Source organism: Eubalaena glacialis, chromosome 14, assembly GCF_028564815.1.
Source record: "Eubalaena glacialis isolate mEubGla1 chromosome 14, mEubGla1.1.hap2.+ XY, whole genome shotgun sequence".
Lineage (NCBI taxonomy): Eukaryota > Metazoa > Chordata > Mammalia > Artiodactyla > Balaenidae > Eubalaena > Eubalaena glacialis.
In genome coordinates, this window is record NC_083729.1 from 84,885,794 (window position 1) to 84,911,120 (window position 25,327).

General features: G+C 45.1%; 1 protein-coding gene across 4 annotated transcripts; it reads right to left on the minus strand.

Moving 5' to 3' along the window:
• Positions 1-991: 991 nt before the first annotated feature.
• On the minus strand, positions 992-24,937 carry LMAN2L (lectin, mannose binding 2 like). Of its 4 annotated transcripts, XM_061210469.1 has the most exons (9): positions 24,743-24,937; positions 23,414-23,532; positions 20,275-20,392; positions 19,380-19,462; positions 7,536-7,568; positions 6,286-6,447; positions 6,079-6,193; positions 2,795-2,914; positions 992-2,465 (listed from the first exon to the last, which is right to left on the minus strand). In XM_061210469.1, exons 1-9 carry the CDS (start codon positions 24,927-24,929, stop codon positions 2,323-2,325), a joined length of 1,080 nt encoding a protein of 359 aa, XP_061066452.1. In that variant the 5' UTR covers positions 24,930-24,937; the 3' UTR covers positions 992-2,322. The 4 variants fall into 4 exon arrangements, with proteins under 4 accessions (XP_061066452.1, XP_061066453.1, XP_061066454.1 ...); XM_061210470.1 differs by lacking the exon at positions 7,536-7,568; XM_061210471.1 differs by lacking the exons at positions 23,414-23,532; positions 24,743-24,937 and adding an exon at positions 22,848-22,899.
• Positions 24,938-25,327: the final 390 nt, after the last annotated feature.

The following is a 25,327-nucleotide window of genomic DNA, read 5'->3' on the forward strand; positions in this document are numbered from 1 at the left end:
GTAATTTTCCACTGAAATAAACAACTTTTGTAACGGAGCCACCCTGTAATTTGGGGGGGGGTTGACAACACCACGAAAGGCTGAAAACGCCAGGCTCTCAGACAAGACTCACAAGGATGGGCAATGATGTCACCCTTACGCACCTCCTCGAGTCTCCAGGGACTCTTCCACTCTAAGAGGCCCTGACGTCACAGGAAAACAGAAGGCAAGGAGGGGCACCTGTGAGGAAAGGTGGCTCATGCGGGGTAAGCAGCCAGCCGAGGCCGCCGCTCTCACCCCTCACGTGACCAGGTGGCCCCCTCCTCTGGGACACGGCTGGGACTCCAGCGCCCAGAACGACCTTCGTCCCCACTCACGACGGGAAGCATGTGTTTCTAGAACAAAAGGGAAGAGCCAGGGCAGAACCTACCACGCTAGTCAGATTGTTTCCTTGCACCACACACTGCTCTGAGGCCGGCCTGGGTGGGGGGACTGCATTTCACGTCTTCCCCGCCCTCTTCACAGAGCCTCAAGGACCTCATGAGCTAGGATCACACAAAAGCCACAAGTGTGACGATCTCCACGCTGAGCTGCCCCTCCTGCACCCCTGCCTGGGCCAGCTCACGAGCCCACCGGCGTCCTCCCACTACAGGGGTCTAGCCAATCTCCCCCGGAACTCAAAAACACAGAACAGCCATTTGCTTTCTCAGTTCCACCTGGTCCGAAAGCCAAGCCCGGGGCCCCAGCTGACCCTCTGGCACTCTGGAGCCGCTCTGCCATGGGGGGAGGTCAGGAGGGTCCCACTGTCATCCCACCTGCACGAGAGCACTGCCACCTATGGGAAGGATACAAGAAAGCTGAAGACAACAGAAACCCACAGCCAGACAAGGTAACCCTCCTTTCCTTCAGGGCTGAGCAGCGGGCTTTCCCAACCCAGAAGGCAGGGCAAGGGTGGATGGCTTAAGGCTCAGCCAAACCCACCCGTAAAAGGAAGGCCACTCAGAAGTTCATGTTTGGTTTCCATCAGCCATGTTAAGACTTTCCCTCAGGCTACAGAGCACAGGGCTAGGAGAGCTCAGAGTCCAAGCCCTCCAGGGAGCCTCCGGCCTGTTAGCAATGGAATCACAGGGCAGACAGGTGAGCAGCACGTGACCCCGCATCAGGTAAGGCAGTAGAATCAGGGCTGACCCACAGAGGAGGACACTCAGGCTCGGCTGCTCAAATGACAATGAACTCTTCCAGGCACAGATGACGGGGGTCTACTGCTTCCAGATTTACAACAACCATTCCTTGTCCGTTAAGAAGGAGAAGCCAGGTTTCCTCTTTGCGGAGTATCCAAGCTCAGGCTATAAGAAGAAAGTTTCCTTACATTTTGAACACTCTAAGTAGGATTCCAAAAATTATGATGAACACAAAACATGCAGCTAAGCAGGCTCCAGAGAGTCCAGAAACATCTCCACGTGGTCAGATCATGTGACAGATGTTGCTTTCGGTGTCAAACCGTGGAGCAGTCAGTTTCACAGTTAGTCCCACTGCATCGGTGACGTCTCCCAAGCTTCTCTTGACCTGCACACCAGCTTTCAGCCAAACCTGGCTGAGGGCCTAAAGGGACCTAATTGGGAGGGTCACGAACACACCAACAGAACCAAGATCCACCCGCAGGAACAAAGGCTAGAGCAGTGAGCCCCAGCAGAACGCCCCCTCCCTGCGGCCACCTAATGAGGGTCAGTGAACCTCAAGCTTGTTCTGCGGCCCCAGTAGAGAGGCAGCCAGACGTCTTTTCCAGCTCAGGCTGCATCTGCAGAGGACAGTGAATGGAGGGAGCGGAAGGCGAGGCAGGGAAGAAGCTTCCATCCAGATTTCCAAGGAAAGCTACTCAGGTGGAGAGAGGCTTAGACAAAAAGCAAAAACCAGTGGATGGATGGCTGGAAGGTAGGAGGAGTTATCAGTTTTCTAGTCTTTGCAGATTTAAGAATGAAGTACGAGGGTCCTCTGAGCCCAACAACAAGGCAGCCTGGGCTATGAAACTCTTTCCGGTGGTTTTGGCATCATGACAGCCTATGTTCTCTCCATCCCTCTTCGCTCCCAAGTGGCAGGACTATGGGGAAAGGCACATCACAGCAGCGTTGCCCGGGGGGGTGGGCTTCCTGATCCAGAGTTAGACGTCCTCATGGGTGACCATGGGAACGCAGCGTCCCTGCAGTCAAAGCTCCAGTGACAGAACCGAGCCCCTGACCAGCTGCTGGAGACGAGAGAAGACCCGCCTGGCTATGTGCTCAGGCCGGTGCCTGCTCCTCCCATACTCCTGGGTGACAGTCACAGAGGTCGTGGTCGCAGGAGGGCTCAGTAGAAGCGCTTTCGGCTCTGATCCTGCCATTTGTTGTAGAGTATGAGCCCAATGACAATGGCAAATACGGAAAACACCAAAGAGAAAAAGACGATGAGAAAGAGGGCCAGGCCACTCAGGGGCAGCAGCGGGGCTGTCACTAAGGAAGCAAGAGAGAAGCAAGTCAGAATGAGGGAGCCCACCCAGTGGGAAGGACCAACCAACAAGCTATCAAGTCCCCATTTCTGGGAGCTAGAGCTCAGACTCTCCCTTTCCGGATGCCGCAATTTAAAACCTAAACAGCCCCCAGTCTGCTCATCTGTAACACGGAGACAAGTGAGAAAGCAGGGGCAAGTGCTCCAAGTGCTTCGGAGAAGAACCCTGAAAAGAGGCAGCCCCGCCAGCTGTACTGCATGTCACCCCAGACCCCCACAGCCCTCAACCTCCTCACTGGCCATGGGGCCTTTCCCCAGGATCCCCCGTGCTCACTCTCGGGCAGTTTCATGTTGTCCACCGAGGGCAGGAACACATCTCGATGCAGCTTCTCCTCTTCTGGGGTTCTCTCCACCGTCAGCTCAAACAACTTCAGGGAAATGACGTCATGGTTGTCTAAAGAAAAAGAGAACAAGGATTACTCAAGCCACCCTGAAAAGAGTGTCTCGGTTCAAGCTTCTAATCCATAGCTAACAAACAGTGACCTGAAAAAAAATAACTGAAACTTGTTTCTCATCTAAAAATAAGGACAAAGAACAGGGAATATTCCACATTATCCTGTATTTATAGTTTTTATCAACAAGCATGCATTACCTATATAATTTTAAAATTTAGAGAGGGACTTCCCTGGTGGTCCAGTGGTAAAGAATCCGCCTTCCAATGCAGGGGATGCGAGTTCGATCCCTGGTCGGGGAACTACGATCCCACGTGCCTCGGGGCAACTAAGCCCACGCGCCTCAAGTAGAGAGCCGGTGTGCTGCAAACTACAGAGCCCACGTGCTCTGGAGCTGCGGGGCCACAACTGCAGAGCTCACACGTCCTGGAGCCCGTGCACAACTAGAGAGAAAACCCGCACGCCACAACTAGAGAGAGAGAAGCCCGTGCGCCACAACGAAAGATCCCGCATGCTGCAATGAAGATCCCGCGAGCCACAACTAAGACCCGACGCAGCCATAAATCAATAAATAAATAAATATAAAAAAGGAAAGTCAATGTTATAAAAATAAATAAATTAAAATAAAATAAAATTTAGAGATGATACGAGAACTAACCCCCAATCACACGTAAAACCTTCTAGTGAAAGGAGACACAGCAGCCCCACAGCTTCCCTTTAACATGGACAACACACACAAGCAAGACAGGAGAGGGCCTCCCAGCAGCTGTTTAATGGGCCATGAGCAGGGCACAGCTATTGGCCTGGAACACACTTCCCTTCTGGACTGTGCCTAATTCCTTGCAGTAACTGTGACCCTGAATCTCACTATTAATTACCAGAGAAGGATGAAGAAGTTAGGGACTCAATTTTTTCTCTCCTTTTTTAAAGTAACGTTATAAATTCAGACAGTCAAACATACTTGACGTGTCTCAATGCACTGAAGTTGTATTTCTTACTGATGCTCAACCCAACCCAGCGTTATCCAGTGGGCGCCTACTGAAGTTGGCTCCCAAGTCCTTTTACACAAACCCAGAAGGTTTTGGTATCTTCCTTGCTTTTCTAGAAGTTTTCAGCCTGTATTTCCTACCTTAGACCTGGCATTGGCCAAATCCCCAAGAAGCTCTTGTTCCTCTTGGCACTGGTATTCGTATTAAGAGACCACAAATGTGAGTGCTAGGGGGGCTCACTGCTACTAGGTTGGTAATTGCAGACTGGATTTCTTGCCATCTCTATTATTAGGATGGCATTTACAGCTGCTTGGACTCTTAGAATCTTTAGCAGACCCCCAGGTAAAAAAACTGGATTTACCTTCAATTAGAAAAACTGTTTTCTCTGCCAGGACTGAGATTAAACCATGGGACGGGATAAAGAGCCACAGTGATCCTCCTCACAATGTAGGGGCATTGAAGGCTGAGACAGCTGTGATGTGTCCTTTCTCAGCAGTTTCCAATAATCCACAGCAAAACAAGTTAAGATGTTAACAAGAAAGACCTTAACAGAAAGACGCAATTTTATTTAGGGGTATCCTACAGGCAGAGAACATGGACGTACTAACCTAGGCATTATCGCCAAGAACTTAGAACAAAGGACTCCTTAGGATAAACAAAAAATTATTCTCTTTGGCCATTTCCAACAGTTGGGAACAACTTCCCACTGACAAGTACAACAGGAGGTTAACTGAGCAGGTCCCAGAAGCCTGCAAGCTCAAAGGAAACTTGTGGACAGGGATACCTCTTTCAACTTGAGTCACATAACAAGATTCCATAGCAAAGATCTCCAGCCTGTGCCTCCCCTTACCTGTGCCAAGGTAAGATGTCCCACAGCTCTGGCCTACCTGCACAGTATTTAGAACTAGCTGCCAAAACTAATCTCTTATAAGTGACAGGAAGCAGATCAATGATTGTCTGGAGGCAAGGTAAGGGAGGAATGCTGCAAAGGGGCACAAGAGAACTTTTCCCTGATGGAAACATTCTGTATCTTGACTGGGATGGTGGTTACATATATGTAAATATTTGTCAAAACTCTTCACACTATATACTTCTGTGATGTGGAAAGCACATCTCAATAAGGTTGATTTTTTAAAAAAAATTAGTTGCTAGGATGTACAAAATCAGATTTCATTAAAAAAATCCAGATTTCCAGCTTCTCTTGAAAAACTAGAAGACATGGCCTCATTGAGCCCACATTTTCTATCGGCAACAACGGCTGAAACTGAGTGGATGCTGCTCATTTCAGATGGGTATCTGCCTTTCTTTCTTGCCAGAAGAAAGTTCTACTTCATCCTAGCTTCATTCATAATACATTATATCAAAAGAACCAAAAGTTTAATTCTTTACCTCTTCTGAAAAGACGTTATGATTGATGCTAAAGCCAAGGGAGAGAATAAGCACATAAAAGAAGCTTCTCATCGGAAACAAGCAGGAAGAAAATCCAGAGGAGAGAGAACAGTAGAAGAGCCCGGTACTGCTAACGCCACATAAGTCAAGGAAGGCAGGGGTTTCAGAGTAATTGGTCAAACAAGCTGAAGAGAGGACAAACAGCAAGCACACAGAACAGCAAAGAAACAGAAGGAGCTTTTACAAAAATACTTGTGCTAATAGCATGGGAGAGACACAGGCCAGAGTGCAGCATTTACCATGGTGCTAAATTTACAGAGGTGGATGTCTTGGAAACACAAGCATCTGCACACACAACACATTCAAAAGTCTGAGCACAGAGGAGAGTCTGGGGGTCGGAAGAGGGAGGGCAGAGTCAAGGAAAAGCTTTGTTAAGAGAAAGGGAACTAAGCACATTAGGTGAAAGGACAGGAACCTGACTATAAAAAGAGGCACAAGAAATAGGAAAGCACGGAACTCAAAACACAGGCTGGAAGAGCTGGCTTGATGTAGAGGCAAACACTGCTTTCCATTAGCACCAAACATCTCCCGAAGACAACTGTGCTAGATAACCCCCGGCCTGGGCTTTTAAGGGATCTGGACACGAGAATGCAGGAAGATAAGCGCTCGCAGGGCACTTGTTTGCCAGAGCTCTGCCTGGCTGGCTCTCCCCTCTGAGAAGCGTCACCCAGGTTGCCTATCGAGATGTGACCTCAGTCAGGGCAAGTAAGGAGCGCACATGGCAGTACCCGAGAGATCCCCAGTGATGGAGGAGGTGCCGAAGTAGTAGCCCCGGGGCAGGCGGACACCGGGCACCTCTATGCAGTCCCTCCACTCATGCTTGCCATCGATGTCCATCATTATCTAGAATAAAAAGAAGAGATAAATCAGGGCCAGGCCACGGAAGCGGGAGAGAGACAGCCCATATCGCCAACAGGTCCACAACAGGGACTCACCGTCAAATGCCTCTTGACATAGCGAATCACAAGGAAGGTGTCATAATGGAGATTGCGGATAATGGCCGTACAGCCCCCCAGCTCTGTAGGCCGCCCGTCCCGCTCGTGGTCATAGCTGAGGGAGCCATTGTTCACCATGGCTGAGATGTAGGGGAAAACCCGCTGGGAAAGCAGGGAAGGAAAAGCAGAGAACGGTGAGGAAGTACTCTTAGGAACACCTGTGCAAACAGCATCAGGAATTCTGCACGTAAAGCTGAGCTCCTCACAGCAGACCAGACAACCACTCTGTCTCATCACTAGCAGCCCCCGAGAACCCACACTGAGATGGTCACTCGAGGGACATGGCCCAGAAGTGACTGACCTCTCTACCTGCCTTCAGGAATCCTCCTTGCACCCATCTGGGTGGGTCTGAAATGGCCCCTCTGACACTCTGGAGTCTGACTGGAATCCTCCCAAAGATCGCCATTTGGCACTTACAGTCTACCCAAGACTGTTGCTTTTCTTCGTGTGTGTGTGTGTGTGTGTGTGTGTGTGTGTGTAATTGCCATGTAAACTTCTTGAAGAGAAAAATCATTTATTATGCCTCTCTGCATGTGTCCACCTTAGCTCCATCCCTTCCCCCCCAGGGCAAGTATTTTGCACACAGAGGTATTCCGAAAATACCTGTTCAATCAGGGAAATCTTTCCATTCAGGATAGCACCTTTCAAATTCTAAAATTCTATAAGCATATGATGCTAAATGGATTAGGACTCAGAAAGGGCAGTGCCAGAACCAGGCTGCAAGGTGGTGTTCTCCAGCCACAGATGACTATTCTTAGTCAAAAGACCATCCAGCCATTTTAAGCTTCACCACACATAACTTCTCCCACTAATACTCAGGGCGAGGTTCTCCCACCGTAAGTTTCCCCATATGCCACCCATTTTCCCACCTACTTCAGAGGCCCTCTCTCTCCAATAGACTCGTGGAGCAAATTCTTCCCTAAAAATGATGAGCTAACCATTCCAGAACAAGCCCAGTGCTAAGGCAGTGCAGAGAGGCAGGGGGATGAAAGAACAGGAAACATGAGACATGCCACTTCTTTGGTGAGTCCCTCATTGTCCTAAACAATCAACATGCAAGGTGAAGATGCAGTCGAAATCAGACACTGGTGACTCCTGAGACAACAGCCACACAGATTCTAAACAGTAGCAAATGTTGGATGGACACATAGGGAGCACAGGATGGCCATGGTGGGTCAAGAACTGAGTACCTGGACTCCGGGAGAATATCGCCTCTTCTGGGCCTGAGAGGGTCCAGCAGGTTATTATAAAAACAAGAGAGGGCACAGAAGACAGGAGACCAAGTCAGAAAGAAACAGCCATGGAAGAGCTATGACCCAGCTGTGGTGGATGAGCAAACCAATCTAAATCCCCAAACAGAATTTTAGGGTCCGTGGAAGGCATTTCGCAAGTCCTCATACCCCTCAAAATTACAGGCAAAACTATATGCACAGGTGTTTGTACATTTTCTAAGGAGAGGGTCTGCTGCTATCATGAGATTCTCAAAGGGGTCCACTAGGAAGACCCCTCTAACCCACATGGGGTCCTGAAACTCTCCGAAACTTTATAAAACACACAGTATCACACTCTCCAAGCAGGCCTCACTTATGTCTCTGACAGTCCAAAAGTCAGATCATGAGTTGGTCTGTACCCAGACTACAGTATTTCTTTAGCAAGGGGAGAGACAGGAGTGATAAATAGGGCTAAATTCTTCCAAATTCAAGATGTCCTTTAGTGCCCAGGATCTGAGGATATAGCTCTTGCCCAGAAGACAAAAATCCCACCACTTGAGAGGCTATCAAATTAACTCTAATCCAAAGGGATTATTTACCCTGTAATTGAGCCTTATGGACATATATTTCCAAACAGTTATTCTAACCGACAACACGTGGGCAAGAAAAAGCTCTGTGGGAACGTTGCAGCAGGACAGACTTAGAAAAATCACAAGGTTCAAGCATGTTTAGCTTTGCTCCAGAAAACTGCTACAGTTCTAAGCTACTAGCAACAAGAGATACCTGTGCAAGCTCAGCTCGGCCCTGCCCTACAGGAAGTGTGGGCAAAGGTGTAGAACCCAAAGCGTTCCTGCCCTCTAATACTTAGTGGGCACCTATTACGAGCCAGGCACAGTCCCAGATGCTAGGAGCTCAATGGCAAACAAGATAGGCAGACATCTGCTCTCATGGAGCTGACATTAAAGTGGAGGGGACAAACAATTAGTAAGTAAATAAAATCATTTGAGACTGATAAATGCTATGATGAAAATAAAATAGGTAACACAATAGAGACTGATGAGGAAACATCTCTCTGAGAAGACAACATCTGAGCTGAGACCCAAGTAGTTAGAGGGAATCCACCAAAAAATCTGAGGGCACAAGAAGCATGAGGTTAGCATATTCAAGGACTGGAAGATGACAGGGGTGTCTTCAACCCAGCCAGTGAAGAAGGGGCTGGTGTGAGCTGAGGAGGCAGCCAGCTCACACCAGCCCCTTGCAGGCCACAGCAAGGGGCTGGGGTGAGCCTCAGAGCAGCTGCTCTTCTCTTGTGCCACTGGTGGCATATGTACAGGGCTACAGAAAGGTATGAAATGAATCAGAGGATGATTAAACTGCTGGAAAACTACTCTTCTACAACTATCATTCAGGACAAGGGACTCGTGAGTATGTTATCAGCAGTTTACAGAGATGGGCTTCTGACAAGGAAGCCCGTAACTGCAGTGAACAATTAGGGAAAGAAGGGATTGAAAATGCCCTCGTGAGCTCTGATGATCCCAAGGCTTGCTTCGTTTATCAACCCCAGCACCTGTGATCAGAAGTTGACGTTGTAACTTTCAAGGGAGTGCCTAGGACAGCGATCCTTAACCTAAGGGGGCCTTACTCTTCCCAAGGCTGGTGAAGCAGCCAATCATCCAGTATCAGCCAGAGGCAAGCTGGGCCTCAGGATGACCTGGGGGAGCTTTTCAACTGCACATACACGTGGGTCCCGCAGTCAAAGAGCCTCACTCAGTAGGTCTAGAATGGGGCACGGGACTATGTATTTTTTAAGAGGCACCACAGACAACTGGGATGTGCAGCCAAAGTTAAGAAATACTGCCCTAGACAGAGTCCCACAGCTTTGGAGCTGGAATCTGTCCACTTCAGCAACTCCTTACTTGGCCTTCCACTTTACACCTCACATTAACGATGTCTTTAAATGTCATCTTAACTTCTATGCCCAGTCAGGAGTTCTTGAAGGGTTCCTTGGGTACCCACTCATTTGACACAGCAGCTAATTTTCTTTCCTTGGAAAGCAGCCTATATATAGCCAGAACCAAAGGCAGAAGAATCACCCTGACTCCGGCAAAGGTGGTAGTTTCATTCCTAATTTAAGAGTCATCAAAAATTAGGAACTCCTACCTATTGTCCAAATGGTTGATGTCGGAAAGGTGGGGAGATGTCTTCAACTTTTTGTACTACAAGGCCCTCCACACGGTATTGCACCTTCAGCATAACTTGATTGAAAAGAGACTCATGAACTTGTGGTTGTGTGGATCCGATGCTAAAATTCCACAGGTGCAAAGCACACAGGCTGCGAACCACTAGGTGTAAAAAAGAGCACACACGGCGCTCTGTAATCAGGGAGACCTGGGTTCTAAATGCAGTTACACCACTCACACCTGTGTAATCTCTCTGAGATTCTATTTCCTCACTGTAAGCAGGGAGAATGATACACAGCTCACAGGCTTAATTATGAAGATGAAATGAAATATGTAAAGCATTTAGTACAGTGTCTGGTATTCAGAAGGGAGTCAATAAATGTTCATTCAACCAATGACCAAATTAATGAATTTTTAGATATACTGTTCACAGGTGTTCATATATGAACACAAAGCCAAACATATGTCTTTTAGAGCAGTAATTCTCAGACCATTGGCTGTCATGGACCACTAAAATCTCTAAACATATTTTTGGGATTAATAGGTTTGCCTTTTCTTGCTTTTTTTTTTTGCCTACTAAATATATTAAAATATAATAATGAATGACAGGACAACCATCTATAATAAACATCATTTTTAAAAAGAACATTTAAACCAAAAAAAGAAAGAACTATATAATTTTATAATAAATAAATAATAAAACATTTCGCATTTATGAAAAGTCACTTCACTGTTCCTATTCTTAAACCAGTGAGACTCTGTAACCAACCAATACGAGTCTATGAACCAGCATCTAGGAGCCACTCTCTTAAAGCAGGTTTACCAACCTAAACCCCAGTGCGGTTGAGGAAGCTGGCCAAGTTTGCTCCCTGGAACCTAGATGTGAAAAAAAGGAGGGTGGAAGGGGAGAGGGAGAGCACAGAGCCACACCAGCTACTGCCAAGATGTCGATAAAACGTCCCTGGGAATGTCACTTAGTGGTGTGAATATGAATAGCTAGCGTTTTTTGAGAGCTTACTCTGTGCCAGCCACTGTACTCAGTAATGTACACATATGCGTTCATTTAATTCCCACAACCCTAAGAGGTAGTACTGGTATCTGCATTTCACAGTTAAGAAAACTTGTTTAAGATAACGCAGGTATTAAGTAGTGAAACCAGGGCTTGAAACCAGGTAGTCTGGCCTCAGAGCCCTGGCTCAATCACTATGCCACACTGCTCTCAAGATCAATCAATATGGGACAATGGTTGGTATATACTTAGCTACAACCAAAACCAGCAAACCAACAAACAAAAAAACCTAGGTCTCTAATATACCCTGAAACACAAAGAAATACTGGAAAATGGCTCCAAATTAAAGGAAAGGAGAGATATGACAAGTGAATGCAACATAGGATCTGGGGTTTTCTTTTGCTATAAAAGACACAGTGGGGACAACTGGTGAAATTGAATAAGGTCAATAGATTAGATAATAATATCGTTATCAATGTTAAGTTCCTGATTTTTATCACTGTGTTTAGGGAAAACAAGTGAAGAATTTAGGATTAAGTAAACATGATGAAGGCAATTTACTCTTAAGTAGTTCAGAAAAAAATATACACATATGCATGAGGTCAGACACACACACACACACACACACACACACACACATGAGCACAGGCACAGACAAACATACACATATACACGTAAAAGAAAAGGACAAAGCCAATGTATTAAAACATTAACATTTTGGGAAATCTGGGTGAAGAGCATTCTGGAATTCTTTGTTGCATTACTGTAAGTTATCTGTAAGTCTGAAATTATATCAAAATTTAAAAAATTTTAATGATTAATCTGAATCTAGTATTTACCACACTTTCAATTTTTCTATGTCTAAAAAATTTCAAAATTAAAAAAAGGTTTAAAAAAACAGTATGTTAAATATGATGCAATGTTTTCATTTTTAAAAAGGTGTGTATAGTTCTGTTTTTGTTTTAGTCTTTTCTGATTTTTCTGTAATGAGCTTTTACATAAAAATAAGAATTAACAAAACAAATGCCTCTTCTACAGCACCTCCCTTCACACCTCCATGTGACCTTCCCCTTGGCTCACCAACAGAACACACTCACTGCCACTTCCCAGACAGACACTTTTCAGACTTTCAAAACTTTCTAACTCGCTGGTCCTACAGTAATCTTCATCCAACTAACCCTTTGTGCAGGAATCTGGATAGAGGTGACTGGTTAACTGAGCAATACCCATCCTACTTAGAATGGGTAACATCAGTGAGATTAAGCAGCATGAGAAGGCCCCTGCTCCATAAGCCCCCAAACTCCTACTAAACTAGACTAGCTGTGACTGTCTCCAAGTCTCAAAGCTCCTCAACTGGAGGATATGGAATAGTGCAGCCTCCAGGCCAGCTGACTGCCTGGAAGAGCTTCACATACTTGAACATTAATTATCATGAACTCTTAAACTCACAGAATGATTTTAATCCCATTTATCTTAGTTGTGATCCCCAACTAGAACAAACCCAAACCATGTAATGTGGGGACTTCAATAGAGAACTGTAAAATCAGGAAACCTTAAACTCGAGGTATGCCCCAAACACTGAAGTTCATAACCCACCTACCCAGATTACAAGGGCCAAGATGCAGAACACAGCCTAAGAGGCAACACCTTAATCTCACTGCTAACCACCATTATGGTAGTATGAGAATACTTCTGGTTAACTCTATGGAATAGGAGATCTTGTCTATAGTTCTACTGTGGGGAACCCATGAATCTCCTGACGCTGTATGTAAAATCCTATTGTATTCAAATCTACCAGAAAGCCGTACATTTCTACTTCCCCTGAAAACTAGTTCTCATCAATGAAGCTCAGCCTCACTGCCTAATCACATCTGAGAGCTTGCTGGACCTAGTTTCCAAAGGAGTGTCTCTTAGAAAACACTGCCTCACCAAGGACTGAGAAAAAAAAAAAAAAAACCTAAGTCACATCCAAGTAGTATAACAACAAGAGAATTTAAGAAGTTATGGAGTTCCTTTAATACTGTAAAAATTCTGTCCACCAACAAATAAAGAGACCAAAAGGGATTAGTGTCTTCATCAACATAAAGATTTGAGGGAATGTGCTTTTCAATTGGAATGGCGTATTATTGTTAATTTTCTTCCAGTTTCAAAAGAGGAAAAACAATCATCACATTAAAAAAATATGGGAAGCACCTCAAACTAGACTTCCAAGCTGGCCTGATCTGAGAAGAGCAGTGAGCTGCTCGCACCACTTTCCAACCAGCTGTTTCTGCCTCCAGGGGTGAGGCCCGAAGGTCTCACTGGGAAGAATGAGGGCCAAGGCTGCAAAGGGCTGCACTTCTGGGCTCTCATTCCAGGAAGGTCTCTTGCCACCATACTCTGATTTCAACTGAGAGAAGACATTCCTACTCCAAGACTGCTACTGAGTTCTCTGCAACTTTTCACCAACATCTGGGTTCTCCTGAGAAACGGATGACCATCAGCTGATGACTTCCTGGTGCCAAGAAAAGATGATCAGGTTGTGTTTTAATCAACATTGTAAAAAGTTAGCAATGCCAAGATGTAACTCACATACCACACAATTCACCTATTTAAAATCTATAATTCGGGGGCTTCCCTGGTGGCGCAGTGGTTGACAGTCTGCCTGCCAATGCAGGGGACATGGGTTCGAGCCCTGGTCTGGGAGGATCCCACGTGCCGTGGAGCAGCTAGGCCCGTGAGCCACAACTACTGAGCCTGCGCGTCTGGAGCCTGTGCTCCGCAACAAGAGAGGCCGCGATAGTGAGAGGCCCACACACCGCGATGAAGAGTGGCCCCCGCTTGCCACAACTAGAGAAAGCCCTAGCACAGAAACGAAGACCCAACACAGCCAAAAATAAATAAATTAATTTTAAAAAATAAATCTATAATTCAATGGGTTTTAGTATGTTCACAGGTAAGATTATGATAACAATGAATTGTAGAACACTTTCATCACCCCCAAAAGAAACCCTGTGCACTCTCCCCACCACAGCCCCCAACCCTCAGCACCTGGCAACCACTCATCTACTTTGTCTCTATAGATTTGCCTATTCTGAACGTTTTTTATATATGGGATTATACAATATGTGGTCTTTTGTGACTTGCTTCTTTTGCTTAGCATCTTTCCAAAGGTCATCCACGTTGAAGCATGTATCAATGCTTCATTTCCTTTTAATGTTGAATGATATCCCATTGTATAGATATATTTTGTTTATCCATTCATCAGCTGATGGACATTTGAGTTGGATCCTTTTTTGGCAATTATGAATAATGCTGCTATGAACATTCATGTAACTTTTTGTGTAGACATGTTTTCATTTCCCTTGGGTGTATATACCTAGGAGTGGAACTGCTGGATCATATAAACTCTACATTTAACCATTTGAAGAACTATGGAATAGTTTTCCAAAACAACTGTACCATTTTCCATCCCCACCAGCAGTGTATGAAGGTTCCAATTACTCCACATCTTTACCAAACTTGTTATCATCTGTTTTTTTATTTTAGCCAGACAAGTGGATATAAAGTGGCATCTCATTGTGGTCTTTTTTTTCTCACTGTGGTTTTGATTTGTATGCCCCTAATAGCTAATGACGTTGAGCATCTTTTCATGTGTTTATTGGCCATTTATATCTCTTCTTTGGGAAGTATCTATTCAGATCCTTTGGCCATTTTTCACTTGGGCCATCTTTTTAATTACTGAGTTGTACCTAGAATATATAAGGAACTATGACAAGTCCCTTACCGGATATACAATTCACATTTATTTTCTCCCATTCCATGGGTTGTCTTTTCACTTTCTTGATAGTGTCCTTCAAAGTATAAAACTTTTTAATTTTGGTGATTCACGTTTAGTTTTTGATCCACTTTGGGTTAACATTTGTGTACGGTGTGAGGTAGGGAAACACTTCATTATGCTGCCTACGGATATCCAGTTGTCTCAGCACCATCTGGTGAAAAGATGATTCTTTCCTTATTGAATTGACTTGGCACCTTTATCAAAAATCACTTGTTCATAATTGTGAGGGTTTATGTGTGGAGTTTCAATTCTATTCCATTGACCTATATGTCTATCCTTATGCCAGTACCACACTGTCTTTATTACTGTAGCTTTATAGTAAGTTTTAAATACAGGAAGTGTGAGTCCTCCAACTTTGCTGCTCTTTAATCAAGAGGAGGCTATTCTGGTTCTCTTGAATTTCAATACTGATTGTAGAATTAGCTTGTCAATTTCTGCAACGAAGCCAGCTAGGCTTTTGAAAGATAGGGATTCCCTCAAATCTGTAGATCAATGTGGGGAGTATCACCATCTTAATGATACAAAATTTTCCAATCCATGACATGGGATGTCTTTCCATTGACTTAGCTCTTTTTCAGTTTCTTTCAACAATATAGTTTTCAGAGTATAAGTTTTTTGGTTAAATTTATTTCTAAGTATTTTATTCTTTTTGACGATAGTTAATGGAATTGTTTTCTTTCATTTTCTGATTGTTCAATGCAAGCATATAACATACAATAGAGTTTTGTATGTTGATCTTATATCCCGTAACCTTGCTGAATTCATTAGTTCTAATAGCTTTTTGTGAATTCATTAGGATTTTCTATAGATAAGATCACATCATCTACAAAGAGAAATCGTTACTTCTTCCTTCCCAATCTGGACTAGCTGCCCTGACTAGAACCTCCAGTACAATGTTGAATAGAAGAGGCAAGAGCAGATAGTCTTGCCTTATTCCTGATCTTAGGGGGAAAGGATTCAGTCTTTCACAATTAAGTATGATGTTAGCTGTAGGGTTTTCATAAATGCCCTTTATCAGGTTAAGGAAGTTCCCTTCTATTACTAATTTGCTGAGTATTTTTATTATCATAAAAAGGTATTAAATTTTGTCAAATACTTTTTCTACATCTATTTGTATGATTATATGGTTTTTGTCCTTTATTCTATTAATATGGTCTATCATATTAATGCTCAGATATTAAACCAATTGTGAATTCCTAGCATAAATACAGTGTATTTATACATGGTGTATACTCCTTTTTATATGTTGCTAGATTTGGTTTACTAATATTTTGTTGATGACTTTTACATCTATACTCACAAGAGATATTGGTCTGTCCTTTCCATTTCTTGTGATGTCTTTATCCAGCTTTGGTATCAGGATAATTCTGGCCTCAAAGAACGAATTGGTTAGCATCCGCTCCTTTGATTTTTCATATGGGTTTGAGAATTGGTATTAATTCTACCTTATGTTTGGTAGAATTTACCAGTGAGGCCATCTGGGCCTGAGCTTTTCTTTGTGAGTCACTTTTTAATTACCAATTCAATCTATCCAGATTTTCTATTTCTTCAACTATCATTTTAACAGCCATTTATGGCCTGACAATCTCACTGTGGCACAGGTGGTACCCTGTTCTTCAAATACTAAAGCTCTTGACTTACCTAAACAACAATTCTTATATTGCTCATGGGGGAACTGAGGTTATGTGATTTTGAACAACGTGTCCTGATTTCAGGGAGTCAAGCCTAAACACAACTTAAATCCTAAACTCCCTCACCCCCTTCTCAGATGCATTAATGTTGCTAGTATTTTCCCAATATTTCCTCATAAACAAATGTGGTAGACAGTGAACTGAGCAACGAGGTCAAGGGCACTCTGGTGACAAGGAAACAAGAAACCAGAGAGACAATTTTACCACTGCCTTGAGCGAGCTGCTGAATTGCTCCACAGCCCCTCCTGCCTGCTCCTTGTCCTCCTCGTCCAGCACACCTTCAACACACGACATTTCCAAATTTTCAAAAGGTACTATATTTGTCACCCTCTCTTTATGAGCTCAAAATCATAAAGCAAAATAAAGAGATTGCAGTCTCTGGAGTCAAACCCACTACCTGGGTGTCACTGACGAGTTTTTTTTAACCTTTCTGTACTTCAGTTTCTTACCCATAATGTAGGGATAATAATAATATCTACCCCAAGGGGTTGTTAGGATAAATAGGTAAGACATGTAAAAGCACTTAGAACAATGCCTGGCACCTTCAAGTATGATGTCAAAGAAAACCATGCCGCTAACAAAACACATTTGACTTCACCCTCTAAGACAGTACCAGGTCATTGGGATGTAGAGAGGAGTACACTTTCTCCACTCTCTGCACTGAGCATAAGCTCTGAGAACTGAAATTGCAGAGGAGATCACTCCGAGAATGAATACCTCCGTTCTCAAGGAAATCATCCTGGCATAAGGAAAAAACGGATGGGAGGTGGCAGAGCACCATAATTAAAAGTGCAGCCTGTGGAATCAGGTGGACCAGTGTTCAAAATCTGGCTCCACCTTATATTGGCTGTCACCTTAGACAAGACACTTCTCCAGTCTTCTATTTATGCATTGGTAAAATGGGAAAAATAATATTGACTATAAGGAGATTTGATGAGGATCAAAATAATAATTGTAAAGTACCTGGCACATAACAGCCACTAAAAAACAGAAACTGCTTTTATTCGTTTTTTTAATTTAGTTTTAATAAACAAATTTGTTTAATAAATAATAAGGAAACAATGACCTGATGTTGATCCAGGGGTTCTTCATCCTGGTTATGTATGGGACTCTCACCTGGAGATCTTTGAAAAAGTAAGGTTGCCCAGATTGCACCTAAGACAAACAGCATCAGGCTCTCTGAGCTTGGGGCCTGGACATCAAGAGTTTTAAATGCTCTCCAGGTAATTCTAAGTGCAGCTGGGAGTAAGGCAGAAAAGAAGTCCCAATTTTTACCATCTGAAACTAATTTTTTTGATTAACATCTACTCTCCTTACAAAATGAGGCCCATCAGATCTGCCCTCTCAACCAGAATTACTCCTATCTGATGGAGAAATGGAAGCTAAAAGAGTTTGAACGATTTATTTCTGGGAGAAACAGGGAGCCACGTTTAAAACTCTAGTCAAGCCCCGAAGCCCACACCTCTTATTCAGATGTATTTCTAACTACCACCACTATTTCTTCAGTGGGACTGCAAACCTTCTCATGACATTCCCCTCATTAAAATCCTTTAATGCACTTACCCCCTTAAAATACTTAGAAACCCAGACTCCCCAACAGACGCACCACCCTTCAGAACCTGCCCCACAATGTGCACGGTGAGGACGAGTCACCTACATTCAGGTTGCTCTGCTGCCGGTCTAAACAGCCAAGTCACCAACCACCCAAGGAGACGCTGCTCAATCTCACGGGCCAGTTAACTTGCTCAAGAGGGAAGAGTGTTAGCAGCAAAGAATGCAATGTGAATGGCGGCCCTGAACATGGCGAGACTGAGGGCCCTGTTTTTCTTTCTACCCTCATCTCTCCCTGACCCCCCTTTTTCCCCTCACATCCACTTTCCCTTCTCTAACTTTATCACCTTAACACATGGCTTTTCCCTCTGCACTGGTTCCTAATTCTGCAGATTTCAACGTCAATGTCACTTCCTGGAAGAAGTCTTTCCCAACCACTGTCCCCACCACCACCGTCCCACCCCAGGTTAGATGCTCCTGCTGGGTCTTCCTATAGCCCCCCTGGAGCACCCCCATCAGCACCCTCACTACTACATCAGCACCCCTGCTACTAAGTGCAAGGACTGCTGGTCTCGCTAATTCCCAGGGCCTGGCACCTTGAAAGTGCTTGAGGTCTGATGGACGGAAGAAGAGCCCAGAAGCAACGTGGAGAAGCAAGTCTATAACTGACCCACAACAAAGGTTCCTCTCCTAACTCAGGTCTCACTTCCCACTTCCTCTAAGCAGAACTCTGTGGGGAATGTGAAAAACTGTTGAATCTGGGTGTTGTATATGCAATGATCTGTTCATCCAATTTTTTTATAAGTTTGAAATTTTTCATAAGGAACTTGTGGGGAAAAAAGTAAAGTAAGTTCTGCCCCCATTCCTAATCCTGCCTTTCTTGCTAAATATTACTTAGCAACAGGATACCCAGCAACAACGTGTCCTAATCATCTTCCCACCATCTGCTCTTAGGGCCATTAGGCCAAGAGCGAGCACAGACCTGTTGCTAGTATAAGACAGTACTTAAGAACACTCAGGGTCAGCTAACAAAAAGAAGCTTCTGCCAACAGCCAGATACTGGGTTTCAACAAAATGTTGAGATTTCATCAATTTCTTTTTACAGCCTTTCCTAGAGGAGAGGAGACTTGCTGTGCAGTCCTCTGAGAAGAGGAAGAAGAAAAGGATGCTGGCAAGGGGGAGCAGCTGCAGAAGAGAGCTCAGCAGTGATACAGGACGTCAGGGGAGTGGAGGTACCTAAATTCAGCTTGCTCTGTGCTGGCCTAGGAGCCACAGCACCAGCCAGCCACGCATGCTCAAGCCTAGGGGCTCCCAACGTGCACAAGACAGCACACTGTTAACACTAAAGAAAAAGCCCCCATTCGCGAGAGCCATTCCCAAGACTGTGCACCATAAACAGCTCTATCTAGAAAAAACCCTGACATAGACATTAACTCTTGAAGTTCAGCAGGTGAAGAAAATAGAACCGAACCCCTCACTTTCTTTCCCCTCTGTTTCCTCCTGAACAACATTCCTAAGGCAAAGGGCTGTGACGTCAGGGCAGCTGACCTAAGCTCTGACACTTGCCATTACCTCTTGCTGCTTCTCCTCATTGGGATACGTGTCTACAAATACTCCCAGCCCCACAAATTTGTCCATGTTTCCAAACACAGGCCCTAGAGAGAGAGAACAGATGATGAACAGTGAAATAAAGCCAAGAGTTGATAAAGGAATAATACATCACTATGATAGAGGAAAAAGTGAAATTCAAAAGACTCCCCAGCCTCTCCTTAAGATGAGGAAACAGCTGTAAAAGCACCCAGTGAAGGGCACGGCCTGTAACAAGCACCCAGTAAGCACCTGCAGTTGTTTGTCATTAAAGGCGGGGAAAGAAAGAAGGCCAGCGCCACCCTGTTTAGCACCCCAGTTGCTCCCTGATCCAAACTGGTTGCTAAGGCGCCCCTAAAGAATTCTGCTTCACAAACACGTGGTGACAACTACACCCCTGAGAGAACTGAATTCCCAAGTTTCCACTTCTTGTTGCAGAAGAGATCAGGTCAAATCAGGCTGAGTTTTGCCATAACTTGGAGCAACGGCTCCCGCACAACAAGGAAAAATAGATAACTCTTCTCCTTTCTCCTGACTCAGGAGTTCTGAGATCGGTCACTATGCATGCCCAGAAGAAACCAGCGTGCCCAATGTCAGTGTTCGGGACAGGCAGTGCTTTCCTCCGGCCCGTTGGCCGGGAGGTTTCAAAGGGAAAGTGGAAGTTACCAATTAGCAAGAAATCACCCCGGGATGAGTCAAGTTCAGCTGCTTTTAGGACTCAGACCCCATTCTAGAGACTAGACAGGCCAGTCTTTACCTACAGACATCAAGGGAGAGGGAAAACCGCTGGCACTGTGGAGACGCGCCCTTCTCAAAAAGAGGGCACACAAAAAAGCAGGCCTGTTACACACCCCACAAGAGCAACCCAGGGTCCCAATACCTGGCTGCATCCGATCCTTCGTGTACCAGATCGCCAAGCCATCCCCGTGCAGGTTCTTCTTCCCTTGACCGTGGATTTTGAAGTGCACCTGCAACTCCCAGTCTCTCAGGAAACATGGCTAAAGTGAAAAAGACCCTAGAATCAATGAGGAGCATGAAACGCGAAGCCCTCAGGCCCTCATCCACAGTCTACAGACTCGGAAAACACAAATGCAGGTGACGTGAGGCTAAGGGGTAAAACCAAGATCTAAGACTTGCTAAGTGTTTGTGTGGTAAAATTAAACAGATTGAGCCATTCAACTGTATATGATATTTAATATGAAAAGTGAATAAACCTCCCCATTATCTTCACCATCTCCCAACAGAAACAGGATAGCACTCCAAAGTTGGAAAAGACAAGAGAACTTCGTGTTAGAGCACTGTGATCCTACATCCACCCAGCAAAGGATCTCAGCCTACAGAGCAGAGGTGGCTGATTAATTAACACTCATCTGCAACTTAAGATCACCCCTCTGACAGAAAGACTCTAAAAAGCTTGGATTTCAAGAAGGGTCAAAGCCCCATTCATTACAAAAGAAAAAGATAAGCTAAGTCATTCTGCAAAGGTCTCCAGGAATAATTAGCAGATGCTATAAACAACTCTAATTGGCTAGACTTGGCCCTATGCCAAGCTGAGGGGCACCCCAGAGTTCCCTTGAGAAGGGGTAAGCTATGCCCCCACCAACCTCAGGCCCACAGCCAAGGAGCACAAATGCACCAAAGGAGAACACCACCATCCCCAGCACAGGGACAGCCTCTGGTGGAAAAACATTTAAGGAGGTGGTTACCAAACAGACTCTTTTCTTCTTTTGAATTGTGTATCAAAACCTTGGAAAAATGGAGAAGGAGGTAAGTGGATGGTTAAGTGTTCTAAATAGTTGAACACTTTCAACCACTTTCAACCCACTTTCAAACCAGAGTGGGTATTTGATTTACAGAGGCTCCTGGTTAAAGTTCACCGTGAAGAAAGAAGGGAAGGAAGAGCAGATAGACCAGTGGGGTTCAGCCAAAGGCCCTCCAAATAGATTGTTCTGGGGAATTCCCTGGCGGTCCAGTGGTTAGGGCTCCGCACTTTTGCTGCCGAGGGCCCGGGTTCAATCCCTGGTCAGGGAACCAAGATCCCACAAGCCTTGCGGCATGGCCAGAAAAAAAAAAAAAAGATTGTTCTGGCTCTTGAGCAATATATTGCTAGATTATTTTCAGTTTTCATTTTTAATTTCTGGGAAATCTTCCAAAAGTGTATTAGGAGTACGTAGTCAAAAATAAAAGGGGTGTGGATACTCCTGAGTTCACCAAACAACCCTGAAATCTCCAATAGCTTTCCCTCCTCTGATGAGCACAATCCCTGTGTTGTCATTCGGGGTTCTCATCTTTCTGCTATTTCATTTAGATTTCACAGCAAGAGTGAAATTCAGTGGCAGGAAGCTGCCCCACAGCCAATGGGTAGGTATGATGCCCCTGGGAAGAGGGCAGGGCCAGAGAAGTTCACACTGAGCCAAGAGGTGTCTGCCATTTATCCTTGGCCTTGTGTAGCGCAATGCTATACAGTTTTGCTCAGGGCTATGTCTAACAGTGGGTCTCAAACTTTGCTGCATATTAGATTCACCTAGGGAGCTTTTAAAAATCCCAGTGTCTAAGCTGCACCCCATTCCAATTATTTCAGAATCTCTGGGGGTGGGACCCAGCCACCAACTCCAATGGACAGCCAAATTTGAGAACTGCTCAAACGAATCCATCCTATTCAAATAACTCAGAAACAATGCCAAAGCTCATTCTGAGAGTCAAATACCAAAAATACAGGTATCAGAGAATCTGAAAAAGAGCAAGATAACTAGATCTTACACTAGAATCACTGCTACATAAAAGGGTTACGTAGAGACAGCTAGCAAGACAGCAGCAAAGTCTTGGACACAATCATTTATAATCCATAGACCTGTATCAGTGAACCTTGTAACAGAGGTGTAACAAACAACAGCACATTTCTGTAACCATTTTAACTTTCCAAAGCTTTTTCATGTCTATTGCCTTATTTTATTCTCACAATAACCCTGGTGGGCAAGTAGAACAGATATTATGAAGCTCATTTAACAGTTGGAGAAACTGCAAACTGAGAGAGGATAAATAACTGCCAGGGCTCACAGTGGGTCTGTGATACAGCTAGATTGAGAACCCAAGTCTTTCAACTGCCAGCCCTTCACCTCTTCTACCAGAACACACTGCCCTGCATTCTGTCCAAGACCGAGTTCAGCACTGCAATCTGGGATAAGGGGCCAGCTTGTGCAAACAGCTCCACGTAGAAACTTCTCATCCCGCTGCTCCTTTAGAATTCTCTGCCACACAAAATGAACAGGGGAAATACATCGTTTCCTTTTCTGAGATTCACTTGTCTACAACTAGTGATAAAAACCATGTACAAGTAAGTTCTCAGCTTCTGCGAACCCATGAGAGTGTTAAAGGATGCCAAGGTCACTCCTAAAAGTGGTCATAAATGATTTAGAAAGAGCCCTGGAAACCGAAAAGAAAGCATCATCTTACACTTGTACAAAATCACAGTGCAGCCACACCAGGAATACTGCATTCACTTCTTGCCGCCATACCTCAAGGAAGACAATGTAGCTAGAAAAGGCCCAGAGAAGAAGGACAAATAAAATGACCAAGGGCTCAAAGTGGCTTTTACATGAAAATAAAATTTAAAATTCGACTCAAAGGGAAATAACAAGGGGGGGGCGGTGTTACTGGGATGAAGCTTGAGATAAATTTAAAAGAGCAGTCTTCTATTTCATAAAGCAAAGTAATTAAACATGAGTTAACTTATTAACCTCCAAAATAACACTATCAGGTCAATCAGGAATTAAAGACTGCTATTTTTCTATTTTCAGAAAATAGAATCAAAATTGATTACTTGCTATACTTAGGGCAACAGAGCATCTCCCTAAATATCTGATTTCATTATGAAGGTCATGATAATCTCTGAAATGAAAATCCTTGATATCCACAGAAGACAGAATACTGGGATAGACAGTGAAATTAAGTCAGTATGCCACTGGTGAACTTTTTAGTACTTTCCGGGTCAGCAACACAGGAGGGAGAAAGATTCTTACCACCCGGTTCCACAGGGCACCCTGTTTACTTTGCATATCTGGGGTAAGGCGGATATACTGGGTCATCACCATGGCATTGCCCATCAGATTCCACAGGGAGGAACTGCTTGTGCCTACACCTGCGGAGAGGAAGTAGATCAGTTCATTTTCTTCAACACCAACCCGTTCGGAAAGCCACCATGGACCCTCCGAAAGCTGGTGTCATCACCTTTTTTTCCCCTTTCATGTCACTCGATCTCCCATCTTCTGTCACTCATTACATCTCAACTCCTTACCATCTTTACAGTTTCCTTTCACAAAGACTTTCTCAGGTGAAGACCCCAGAGCACATCAGAGCTGTCACTTTATCCACGCCACAGTAGCCATAGCTCAGATCCATTCTTCCCCATTTTGTATGTGAGTAAATTTTAGCACCATGAAATAAAAAAATTTCCCCAGTTATACCAAAAGAGCTTGACCCTTTGGGGCTCTGGGGCTTAATCACATTCTTTCTTTGAACAATCCAAGCGTGAAGCTACTTTTCCCCTTACCTCAGACTATCAGCCCCTTGAGAGTGAGAACTTTGTGTCTGTATAACCCACAGTATTAGCAACAAGAAGGCACTGGATGCATCTGCTAAGTAAATAATCACCCTTAGCAGCAGTGTATATACTCTTGCACTTTGTGATTTTGTTTGTTTGCTGTCCCCATATCCTCCAGTGGGGAAACAGACTTGTGTTAATTAAGCCATCTACATTGATTTGGTCTTCTTTGTAGCTAACCATGTAAATTTTCTGGTTGATAAGCTGTGCCTAGCGGCCTACGAACACTAAACAGAGCAAAGCTAACCAGCCTCTTTCATCAATAGGGCTCCTGGACTGGAGAAGAACACGTGTCTTAACTGACAGCAGAATTTTATCTTCTCAGTCCGGCCAAGTTCTACCCTAGCTCTGCCGCCTGCTTTATTTCTAGCACATCCACAGCTCCATCCGGAGCCCGGCTCATTGCTAGTGGCCCTCAATCACTCCCATCGGTCGCAGTTCTCTCCCCTTCCCACATTCCTCCTGTCCAACTCTAAGCTCCCCTTCCTCCAGGCCCGGCGCTAGTGGCATCCGAGAGCCCGGCTTCGACCTGCTGGAAACTTCCAGGGCTAACTCTGGGGTGGGAGGAGGGTAAACGGGCCCCTGCCCTTCGTACCCGTGGCTCCCAAACACAGCGAGAGCCCCCGGTGCCCCCACCCACCGGCAGCATCCTCGGGGCCATGAAGCCCTTCACCGCCCCCGCCTCTACGGACAAGCTCAGGTCCCGAAGCTCTCCCCATGCACGACCACCTCGCCCCCGGCGCCTCACCCTGGTAGGGCTTCGACAGCGAGTGCTCCCGTTTCAAGTACTCGAACGTTTGACCCGCCCTGACTTGCCGTGGCCCCTGCCCAGACCCCAACAAAAGGAGAAGGAGCAACATCCTAGACCCATCCCGAGCCGACAAACGCCGCCGCCACCGCTGCCACCACCCAGACGGTTCCAGGGCCGCCGCCATCTTTCCCCCTGCCCTCCCTTCATCGAAAGCCCGCCCCGTCGTCCAAGCCATTGGCCCATGGAACCACCTGCTTCACGTCCTATTGGCTCTCGTCGAGTCCCCGCCCCCGCAGGTGAGCATTTCACCGATTGGCTGGCTTGAGCACCAGTTTGCCTTGCCAACTCAGGAAAGGGGCGTGGCCGAATGCCTGGATTCCCTTATTTGCATTTGTCCTGAGTGCCACTAGGCCTGCTGGGATACGTAGTGATTTCCACTTCGTCCATGCATTCTAGAGTAAATTTAAAGAGATAAAATGTTTCTTCCAGTTCCATGCAAACGTTCTAGCCTCTCTGCCATAGTACCCTCCTGACTGCGGATCTATCAACTGATCTATAGAACTGAAGGGAGAAATAGACAAC